This window comes from Metopolophium dirhodum, chromosome 8 (assembly GCF_019925205.1).
Source record: "Metopolophium dirhodum isolate CAU chromosome 8, ASM1992520v1, whole genome shotgun sequence".
NCBI classification, from domain to species: Eukaryota; Metazoa; Arthropoda; class Insecta; order Hemiptera; family Aphididae; genus Metopolophium; species Metopolophium dirhodum.
In genome coordinates this window covers 1,799,701-1,811,963 of record NC_083567.1, presented here as the reverse complement: position 1 = coordinate 1,811,963, position 12,263 = coordinate 1,799,701, and the positions used below count along the sequence as shown (strand labels likewise).

The 12,263-nt window shown below is 34.5% G+C and overlaps 2 protein-coding genes across 4 annotated transcripts; both read left to right on the top strand.

Annotated features, from left to right (window-relative positions):
- The first annotated feature begins 888 nt into the window (after positions 1-888).
- On the top strand, positions 889-2,316 carry LOC132951080 (uncharacterized). 3 transcript variants are annotated; one of them, XM_061022779.1, is made up of 3 exons: positions 889-1,807; positions 1,860-1,988; positions 2,055-2,316. In XM_061022779.1, the coding sequence occupies exons 1-3, from the start codon at positions 1,112-1,114 to the stop codon at positions 2,280-2,282; spliced, it is 1,053 nt and encodes a 350-aa protein (XP_060878762.1). In that variant the 5' UTR covers positions 889-1,111; the 3' UTR covers positions 2,283-2,316. The 3 variants fall into 3 exon arrangements, with proteins under 3 accessions (XP_060878762.1, XP_060878761.1, XP_060878760.1); XM_061022778.1 differs by having other exon boundaries at positions 1,866-2,316; XM_061022777.1 differs by having other exon boundaries at positions 1,860-2,316.
- Positions 2,317-6,474: 4,158 nt separating this feature from the next.
- LOC132950630 (uncharacterized) lies at positions 6,475-7,433 on the top strand. Its single transcript, XM_061022150.1, has 3 exons — positions 6,475-6,637; positions 6,714-6,852; positions 6,915-7,433. The coding sequence occupies exons 1-3, from the start codon at positions 6,475-6,477 to the stop codon at positions 7,033-7,035; spliced, it is 423 nt and encodes a 140-aa protein (XP_060878133.1). The 3' UTR covers positions 7,036-7,433.
- Positions 7,434-12,263: the final 4,830 nt, after the last annotated feature.

Below are 12,263 nucleotides of genomic sequence, written 5' to 3'. Positions count from 1 at the left end.
ACAACACAATGGGTGGTTTGTTTAACACGCATCACCCGTTAACAGCTCTCGAAACGACATTTAAAATTTTAAGACAAATACGATAGAGGCCTAGCTGACATTTGTAGTGTACCTACCCACTTCCTAACTCAACATTTTAGTTTTGTAACAACGTGGAAATTAAGTTATTGTGCAGAATGTATTGTTTAATATGATTGAATAATATACGTAGTAGTATATAATAGAGAGTTCAGAGCGCTGATCCCCGCATCCCCGCATCCTCCGCATCCCCGCATCCCCGCATCCCCGCATCCTCCGCATCCCCGCATCCCCGCATCCCCGCATCCCCGCATCCTCCGCATCCCCGCATCCCCGCATCCCCACATCCCCGCATCCCCGCATCCCCGCATCCTCCGCACCCTCCGCAGCTTATCGTTCACGTGCGCGACGTTGTTATCAATAAGTGTAACCTTATCAGTAATTAACTCCTACTATCAGCATCTGATGCAACTACCGTAACCTTATCAGTAATTAACTCCTCATTAGTGATAACGATTATCCGTAACGTGTGCGGTGTATAAATCTCCTTATCAGTAATTAACTCCTACTATCAACGTTGAGTGTGAAATTAAAAATAAACATATATTATTATTAAATATCGTATGACGCATATATTTATTGTTATGACGGTGTAGATTTATTCAAATAGCCGAAAATCACGAAATAAACGCTTATTGATATAATTCAGAAATATATACTGTATGTCTACATTTGATGTACGGCGTAGGTTTTTTTGAAAACGATCAAATAGCCGAAAATCACGAAATAAACGCTTATTGATATAAATCAGAAATATCTACTGTATGTCTACATTTGGAGTACGGTGTAGGTTTTTTTGAAAACGATCAAATAGCCGAAAATCAAGAAATAAACCTATATTATTTAATATGAGAAATATCTACAACACGTGAATGTGAAACGGACACTATATAGGCTCCGCAAGAGTCGGCATTCAATCAGTCTGTCGTCAAGTGTACACACGTACGATTCTCCTCCGTCTTTATTATATTTGTTAAGTGTTTACAATTTTTCCAAGTCTTTATTATTTTTATAATAAACAATTTTTAAAAACATGGCTGGTTCAATTGAAGACAACGCTGCATTATACAAGAAGAAGACCTTTACGTATGTACCACCATCACCACCGGCTGAACTCATCGAAACCACAAGCTACACGATCAACTTTACAGCACGCAAATTCATACTTGTCGGTGTCGATCCTACTGATAATTTTCAAGTCACCGTTCATTTATTAACACCATCGCGTCATGTTAAAATATCGCCGGATTTCCTGAGACGCATATTCTCTATGATGGGGCATATCTTATCATTTATATTAGATACGGTCCAGTACAAGCGCATCATATTTCTTGAGACGGAATTTCATAAAATATCCAGTATGGTGTATGGCGGAGAAAATGTGCTAGTAATAGAGTCAAAAACTCAGGACGGGTGCAGAGTACTGTTAAATCGGGAGGACTTGATTAAGCTTCAATATCTTGAATGTAGTATTTTCGAAAGTATTGTACGGAAAGAAATAAACACTGCTCCATTAATTACAAGGCAGTTTGACGATTTTGCGATGTATCTACATGAGAAATCTGCTCACCTTAAATCACCACCGAAAAATTTAGAAGAGATGTTAATATTCATTAAAAACGTACAAGACGATCGAACGGAGAAAATTTACCCAAACATGATCGGTCAAATACAAATGTATGCAACCGTACAACTAGCTGAAACTGTGTTACAACAGTTGACGCATGAGGTAATTCATAAATATAGTAGTACATGTAAAAAAATATTTAATACAATTTTAGTTACAGAATGGTCAAATGGATACACCAACGTCGCCAAGCTATTCGCCGGTCAGCAATATATTCAGCATACACGACGATTCATCTGCACGTGATGGATTTAATCAGCCTAAGGATGATATTTTAGCTAAGGTAATTTATATAAACATAGTTTTAAAAATAAAAACACAATATTTATTTTATATTTATTTTTCCCAGGCACTAGATCATATTGATGGACCTGCACGGACACCAGCCGAGATTCGCAACCCGCAGGCATACGAGGTAAACGATGGGCCTGATTTTTTCTACCAATTCAGGACGATATCACCACCGCAACCTTACCCAACTTTCACCGAACATCCAGTGCCATCACACAAACGATCTCAGTCAACCTTCGCCAAGCATCCGACGCCAGTACGTGATGTTAAGCGACGTCTATTTTAATATTTGTATGACTAATTTATGTGAAAATAAAACAAGCGTGATACTTAAAAAAAAGTTTTTTATTTATTAAAATAATAGTAAGGTTTACAATAAGTATTTACAAGGTTCTTACTTCTCCATTAAATGGATTATAATTTATAATTTGGTCATGTAATATTAAGCAATATGCAGATGTTGAAGCTGGGAACGCTTCGTCTGCTTCTAGTTCAATCCTGAGGTCGACGGTTGATGTTTTCACGTTATCGTTCTGTCTGCTCATGTCAACAACTATAATTGGAGACAGATTTTTGAAATCTTCTCGATTCAACAGAGGTTTCACATCTTCATGTCCGTAGTAAGATTTCTGGAACTCGGCATACGTGCGATATAATGTCGCCATCTTATTCTTGGTAAAGTCACACTGAAAATCTTCATAGGGGAATACTTCTGCGTTTAAATAGACCTTTAGGTTTTTTATTTTACAATGGTCGAAACACGACATTGCTTTAGTCGGACTATTTTTCCTAGCGGTTTGAAAACCGATTATTACATACCTAGGTTTTTCTAATTTGTTGGATGTCTTCACTTTCCACGAATGCGAAGTGTTTTGAGGTAAAAATGGATATTCACACAGTTCCCACGATCTAAACGCACATGTCAGTGGTTTCTGACTATTGATTACTTTCAACAGTCTAATTTTTTCTCTGTCACTAACTCTCACTATAGGCATCCGCCACAATATTTTTGTTATGTTTATTTTAACGTCTTTTAGTTTAGGAGCGTCTGCGACAACTTCATTATTTTTAAACTGCTTGATGGCATTGATATCAATCGATGCTCTATTTAATATAAGTTGCTGATTACAGTTTATTAAAATTCGCTTATAATCTTCACAAAAACCAAACAAATCTTTAAGATTAATACATCCGTTAAAATGGTCGTTATCGATAAAATCTTTATTAGCCGTTTTAATTTCGCTATCCCAAGCAGCATTATGACGCGATGAAATATTTGTTTTATTATACGAGCAATATCCTTTTAATGTGGACGATATACCCGGATTGACGAGTTTCTGAATTTGAGTACCGTTTATTTCGTATTTCATTTCAGAGAAAAGAAATGCCAGTCCGTTGTTTATGAATCTAATCTCGTCAGTTATTTCCACAGGTTTGATTATTGTCCCCTCGATGTAAATATAACTCTCACATGGTAAAGTATAAGACTCTGTGTTATGCAGAGCAATACGCACCTCATCGTTATTGGAAAGAGCAGATGTTGAATACGGTAAAAAAGAATGATAGTCAATTTGAGTTATTTTACAATCGTCGGTGTATCCAGCCGTCACGTCTAAATATGTGTCGTCCATATTAAATAGCGTTCAGCGAGCGTAGAAAAGCCAAATTATCTGCTGTTAGACTATGATCAACTTGTTTACGTTTCGAATATTTCTTCTTCTTCGGAGTTGTTACCTTTCTACTGTTTTTAATACGACTGACAGGTTTTACATATGTAGTCCTATTTATATTACAAAATTTCAGACCCATCACAAGTCTTGAATTAATAATCGTATCGATACTGGCTCGCCTCGTAGATCGACCAACTCGTTGTCTTGATTTTTTAAAATTATACTCGCGTGCGTTATAGATGTAGAATTAATTGGGTAAAATACCAAATGTGTTGGAACCTCTATTATTTTATAACCTGGAGGTACATTCGGGTAAAACTCATGTATTGTATGGCACTGCTTACCGTTAACGAATGAACCCATAACCAGATTTGAGTCGATATATATACAGTTTGTTTTAGTAATATTGACCAACGCATCTGATACGTGATTGACATTAGCACCATACTTACGGTTTTTAAACCCCAATAACTGTCCTATACTATCAGACATGGAAAAATCTACAGTTTCGCTACAAAACATTGAGCATTTTAATGTAATATTATCTGCTCTCAACATGAATAAAGTATCTGAATTAGGTAATACACGTATTATTGCCGCTTCGATTTCCTTCAACTCATAAGATCCAGTGGGTATTGTATAGCTTCCGCTTGTACGCTTACCAGCGATATTATTTGTGATTCCTATTTTGCTGCATTTTTCGTTTACATTAGGTATAGAATTATTTGTTTGAAAACCCAGCAGACAGATTTTAGCATTTTTACTGACTTCTATAGGTGGAAAAAAGTCGCATGACAATTCACTCGAGTTGCCGGTTAACGTTATAGTGTACATGATAAAAATTGTAAGCACAAGTGACCACAGTTTGTTGTATTATATTTTTGATGTCTATCGTAATTATATTCGATACTGCACCCGTTGAAATATTTCTGTAATTCTAACGGAGGGGGTAAGTTTCCGTAGCTGTCAAAATATTTAACTTGTTTTCCGATGTTCTTATACGCTACCCAATGAGTACCTGTACCGATTTCAGTGTCTAAATTAACTACAGCCGACTCTTGATTTTTTAAACGTTGTGGCAACTTGTCTCTAGAAAATACGCCAATGAAATGAGGTATTTTCAACATGACAGCGTATTTTATAACCTCATAATCGAACAACGCTCTATCGGGTAACGTAACAATTAGTTTTTTGACCTAGACTTCTTCTTCTTCTTAACTGATCCGCCCTTGTATGGTGCTAGGTATAAACCTTTACCTTTTACGATTTTATAAGAACTACCCTTGTGAGGTGCTAGATATAAGCCTTTGCCTAAATGAATAGGAGTGTTTTTACCAGAATTTAATTCTTTCACGACTTTTACTATATTACCGACACCTCCGGTAAGTGCACCTAATGCAGATAAACCAGCAAAAATAGGTATTAATGGTAAAACACCGCCCTTTTTCGGTATCGGTATAATCCTTGGAGTTTTAGTCTTCTTGTTTTTAGATTTTTTAGATTTTTTCGCGGCTGACAGACATGTTTTTACTAATTTAGTTATATTTTTTTCGTTAATTTTATTTTTGATCGAATTTTTAGCAGCCAAAACCATTTGTTTAAATCCGCAACCAGCTCCAATCTTACGTTTGACCTTCATGGCTGTAGTGACCAGCCAAGACGCAGCTTTTTCCTTGATACCTGTGTTTTTAGATTTAAACACTTCCCAAGCTTGATTTTCTAATACTTCGTCCGCTCTGTGTCTATCGGTTAGTGAATTACTTTCTTCGTATGCGATATCGTGGGCTCTGGCCAACTCGTCAAGACGGTTTATTCCGCGTTCTCCACGCGCTAGTCTTTCTTTTAATTTGGTTCCAGGACCGGCAAATCTATAACAAATATATAAAATTTAAAACGGATTTATTAGTCATAATATATTGTAGCGACTTACCTATAACCAGGTAAATGTAATTCCACGGGTAAATGATTTATAACAGAGTTAATAAGACCGGAGCCTTTATTGTTGTTTCGCTTACGAACGTGAGACATCGTGTGACGCTATCGCTAACATAGCACCTATATTTATAGTGAAAAATTAAAAAAAAATGCGCTTTATCGAACAAGAGAAAAAACTCCGAATTTATAATATTGATTCTCCCGAGACAATTCAACAGAGACATGGTGAACTTTTCCCAAATACGATAAGGTCGTTGGTACTTGGGAGCTCTGGTTGTGGTAAAACCAATCTGATGTATTTTCTACTTGTCGATGAAAACGGTTTGCGATTTGAAAACGTTTACATATACTCCAAGACGCTGGAACAACCGAAATATAAATTACTGAAACGTATTATTGACGGTATTGATGGTATCAACATTTTTACCTTTTTCGAGAATGATAAAGTAATTCCACCCGAGAAAGTTTTACCGAACTCAATTTTTATCTTGGATGATGTTATCGGAGAACAACAAAATGTAATAAGAGATTATTTTTCTCGAGGTCGCCACAATAAAATTGATATATTTTATCTGGCTCAGAGTTATTCAAAAGTACCTAAACAGCTGATACGTGATAATGCAAATTTAATAGTATTGTTCAAACAAGATGAAACTAATTTAAAACATGTATATCAAGAGCACTGTTCAGGGGACATGACATATGTACAATTTAAAAATTTTTGTATGACATGTTGGAACCGTGAGATGTTTACATTTGTTGTTATTTGTAAAGATTGTGGGCGTGATAACGGACGTTATCGTTTTGGGTTTGATACTTATGTGCTTATATAAGGCGATACAATTAATAAATATTATCATTTAAAACGTAGTCATGACGGATGCAACTACTGTTCTAGATGAGCTTGTCAAAGCTAAGGAAAGTATTAAACGTAAATATATCGCATTAAAAACAGGCTCGGATAATGTTCAACAACTAATGACACAGACATTAAAACCAATAATCGATCCATTAACTAAAATATCGAATAAACCTCGTTTAAACAAAGAAAATATTAACGTCAGCTCGAAAAACTCATTTGCAGACGACTATCAACAGGAAATTATATACAGAGAATGTGTCGATAAGATCATTCAACCACCAACTGATGACGATAAAAACAAAGAAATTAACGTATAACAGCTATGATGACAAGAGGGTGGTGCTAGAGGATAAAATACATACATTAGCACATGGACATTATAGTATAGAGTGAGTTAATACATTTATATATTTTTAAATTATTGTAATGATTTTACTTTTATATTTTATAGGGAAGATGAACCCGAGGATGAATGGCCTGAACTCGACTATGAGGTAGATGACAGAGGGCGACGATTGAGTAAACTGGATAAAGAGTTTATGAGGGAGCTTCTTTGTTACACAACTAAATAGTTTTATTTCAGAAACTTTACTTATTTTTTTTGTTATATAGTTTTATTGTTTTGTTATATATTGATTATTGTAAATAACTTGTAAATATTATCCTATTAATTGTTATATAATGTAAATACTTGATAATAGATTATTGTGTAATTTGTAAAATATTAGATTAGTGTATAAATTTGTAGTATTAACACCTTTATAATGTATACTTTGTATGTAAATGTATAATTTTTATATTGTATAATTTGTAAATACTCTATACCGTATCAGTATGCTTTTGCTAGATATGTAAGATAGTTTACAATGTTTTCTTGTAATATTTTTTTTTTCCTGTATAATTGTTTAAGCTATAACCATGTTTTTGCCAATATATTTAATTAAAAAATCTTATAAATGTATAAATAAAATAAAAAACAATGTTAAAATATTATTATGTTTATTAAATAAAATGTATACAAAAATCTTTAAGAATTATTTATAAACCATTTCCTTATAGCAAATACTTTATAGAATGTACATTGTTTTGGATTAAATTCCATATGAAAAATACAGCAAGGTAAGGTTTCTTCATCGCATATTTGATCCAAACGTGGACATCCAAGGTCTTCGATGTTGATTATTGCGACTTGAGGTATAAATTCTGCGAGCATCTGTTTTTTCTGTTCGCCTTTGACATAAATGCAGGTGAATTTTAATGAGTTCAATATTCTACTTAATTCTTCATACTCAACATCACCATATTCTATAGTTAGTTTATGATAGTTATGTTCCAGCCACTTGTTAGTTTTTTCACTCTTGTTGTCTTGCATAGTTTTTGAATTTTTAAAAATCCAGTGTTGAGTTGCCCACGTTGCTGTGTCGACTATAGACATTTCTTTAATAAAATATTTATTTTTTGTTCCAAGAATGCAATGCATGTCTACGATAGCCGACGACATAATTACAGGTTTTATTAAATTATTGTAAATATTTATATCACTGACAGAGGACTACCGCACACAATGGGGTATACAGGTCGACTGAAATTATACTTCAATTTCTCATATATTTAACCAACTAATTAGTAAGTATATTAAATAAAATTAAGTTTTCTTAATTTTTTTGCCTTCAATGATCTCTAAACGTGAGTTTAAATCTGAAATATATGTTCCATGATTCGGTAATGAATTTTCATCAAATATTCCAGTTATACGATTTACTTCAGCTTTTAATTGAGCCACGTCAAGCCCCTGGATAGCGATTGCTGTACTAGTTTCAGCACAGTTATTAAATAGCTCCGACATACGATTTTCGCAATTTAATAAAGACTTATTAGTTGTTTGTATATTATTTTCCAACAATTGTATCTTATCATGTAGATTAACAATATTACTTTTCAAAGTATCAATTTCTTTCTGTTGGAGTTTCGTATCATTTAGTATCGTTTTGTTACTTGACTGAATATCTGAAATAATTCTCCTAGTGTCACTCACCTGAGAACTACCAAACACGTTCATAGTTATAAAACGACTGACACTATTTTTTAACATCACGTGTATTTATCCAACTATTATGTATATTATCGAATCCTAGCCACTTGACGTACATTTGATCGCCCTTTTTGCGAATAATTTTCTCGATTAAATATTCGTTTGGGAAATCGGTCTTGCTTATTTCCGAAGAATAAAAACAACCGGCAATAGGGTTACTCATATAATCTTGCAACTGATAAGTAGCGGGCAATGTTTTATTTATTTTGATAATCTCGAATATTTCCGTAGACCAGTTTGGTAAATAACCTTTTGTAAATACGCCTTTCTGTGTGCTTATACGAACTTTATCACCGACTTTGAATTTAATTTTTTCATTATTAATTTTACGCTGTTTTATTACCACTGAGGCGGGGTCGGAATCTGCTTGTATTGGTGTCATTCCTATCGTCCTGTGTGGTGAATTATTGTATTCGTCGAGCAACTTTGGTAGAATTGAAACCCATTCGCGAGAGCCACGTGCAGTAAACTCCTTATACATTCTCCCTTTCAAAGTACGATTCATCCTTTCTGCGATGCTAGCCTTTAGAATACTGAAAGTTGAATATTTGTGTATGCCATACTTGCTCATCAAAGCGTCAAAAGTGGTGTTGTAAAATTCTTTTCCGTTATCGAGTTGTAAAAGTTTTGGTGAACGTTTGACTAATATTGTAGCCATTGCGCTAGTAACTTCTTTACCTGTCTTAGACTTTAACGGTTTCGCCCAAGAAAATTTCGTAAAACAGTCAATTACAACCAGGATGTATTTGTAACCACCATTTACTTTTGAATATGGTATCATTTCAACCAAGTCAGCTTGCCATAAATCATTTTTTCCATAGACGTTAACTCGACGCCTAGTGAAATTTTTCCTTGCTGGTTTATGAAGTTCGTTAGCGATTTCCCGTTTAGACATCTGGAACTCGCTTTATTAGACCGGCCTCACGTAATTCCTCGAAAATCGATATTATTTCGTTTGAAACGCCTGTATTACCAGCGGCCTTTGACGCTAGAAGTAGACGTAATCGATCGACCAACTCGTTTGGATTGTCCCAATACACTAAGTTATTTTTCTGCAATTTCATAGACAGTCCACTGCCCGAGGGAAATAATTTATTGATGATTGATGTATATTTAAAGCCACCCTTTTTTATTATTTTTCTTCCAATAGCTATATGTGCTGATGTCTGTGCCAATATAGATTTATACACATCTAAATCGTTATCGGTATAAACAAGCGGATTTTTCAAAAATAATAACTGAATAAGACCTGAGGTTAAGTTATAAACAGTACCGTCGTCAATAAGTATAGTGTTTTCGATGAATTTTACTTCTTTATCGCCCAATATAATATGGCCATTTGGAAGTTTTTTCGGACCGTATATTTTATCCAAGTCTGTAGACTGTAGCCAATTTTCAATTTCCTGTTGATAGTCGTCTGCAAATGAGTTTTTCGAGCTGACGTTAATATTTTCTTTGTTTAAACGAGGTTTATTCGATATTTTAGTTAATGGATCGATTATTGGTTTTAATGTCTGTGTCATTAGTTGTTGAACATTATCCGAGCCTGTTTTTAATGCGATATATTTACGTTTAATACTTTCCTTAGCTTTGACAAGCTCATCTAGAACAGTAGTTGCATCCGTCATGACTACGTTTTAAATGATAATATTTATTAATTGTATCGCCTTATATAAGCACATAAGTATCAAACCCAAAACGATAACGTCCGTTATCACGCCCACAATCTTTACAAATAACAACAAATGTAAACATCTCACGGTTCCAACATGTCATACAAAAATTTTTAAATTGTACATATGTCATGTCCCCTGAACAGTGCTCTTGATATACATGTTTTAAATTAGTTTCATCTTGTTTGAACAATACTATTAAATTTGCATTATCACGTATCAGCTGTTTAGGTACTTTTGAATAACTCTGAGCCAGATAAAATATATCAATTTTATTGTGGCGACCTCGAGAAAAATAATCTCTTATTACATTTTGTTGTTCTCCGATAACATCATCCAAGATAAAAATTGAGTTCGGTAAAACTTTCTCGGGTGGAATTACTTTATCATTCTCGAAAAAGGTAAAAATGTTGATACCATCAATACCGTCAATAATACGTTTCAGTAATTTATATTTCGGTTGTTCCAGCGTCTTGGAGTATATGTAAACGTTTTCAAATCGCAAACCGTTTTCATCGACAAGTAGAAAATACATCAGATTGGTTTTACCACAACCAGAGCTCCCAAGTACCAACGACCTTATCGTATTTGGGAAAAGTTCACCATGTCTCTGTTGAATTGTCTCGGGAGAATCAATATTATAAATTCGGAGTTTTTTCTCTTGTTCGATAAAGCGCATTTTTTTTTAATTTTTCACTATAAATATAGGTGCTATGTTAGCGATAGCGTCACACGATGTCTCACGTTCGTAAGCGAAACAACAATAAAGGCTCCGGTCTTATTAACTCTGTTATAAATCATTTACCCGTGGAATTACATTTACCTGGTTATAGGTAAGTCGCTACAATATATTATGACTAATAAATCCGTTTTAAATTTTATATATTTGTTATAGATTTGCCGGTCCTGGAACCAAATTAAAAGAAAGACTAGCGCGTGGAGAACGCGGAATAAACCGTCTTGACGAGTTGGCCAGAGCCCACGATATCGCATACGAAGAAAGTAATTCACTAACCGATAGACACAGAGCGGACGAAGTATTAGAAAATCAAGCTTGGGAAGTGTTTAAATCTAAAAACACAGGTATCAAGGAAAAAGCTGCGTCTTGGCTGGTCACTACAGCCATGAAGGTCAAACGTAAGATTGGAGCTGGTTGCGGATTTAAACAAATGGTTTTGGCTGCTAAAAATTCGATCAAAAATAAAATTAACGAAAAAAATATAACTAAATTAGTAAAAACATGTCTGTCAGCCGCGAAAAAATCTAAAAAATCTAAAAACAAGAAGACTAAAACTCCAAGGATTATACCGATACCGAAAAAGGGCGATGTTTTACCATTAATACCTATTTTTGCTGGTTTATCTGCATTAGGTGCACTTACCGGAGGTGTCGGTAATATAGTAAAAGTCGTGAAAGAATTAAATTCTGGTAAAAACACTCCTATTCATTTAGGCAAAGGCTTATATCTAGCACCTCACAAGGGTAGTTCTTATAAAATCGTAAAAGGTAAAGGTTTATACCTAGCACCATACAAGGGCGGATCAGTTAAGAAGAAGAAGAAGTCTAGGTCAAAAAACTAATTGTTACGTTACCCGATAGAGCGTTGTTCGATTATGAGGTTATAAAATACGCTGTCATGTTGAAAATACCTCATTTCATTGGCGTATTTTCTAGAGACAAGTTGCCACAACGTTTAAAAAATCAAGAGTCGGCTGTAGTTAATTTAGACACTGAAATCGGTACAGGTACTCATTGGGTAGCGTATAAGAACATCGGAAAACAAGTTAAATATTTTGACAGCTACGGAAACTTACCCCCTCCGTTAGAATTACAGAAATATTTCAACGGGTGCAGTATCGAATATAATTACGATAGACATCAAAAATATAATACAACAAACTGTGGTCACTTGTGCTTACAATTTTTATCATGTACACTATAACGTTAACCGGCAACTCGAGTGAATTGTCATGCGACTTTTTTCCACCTATAGAAGTCAGTAAAAATGCTAAAATCTGTCTGCTGGGTTTTCAAA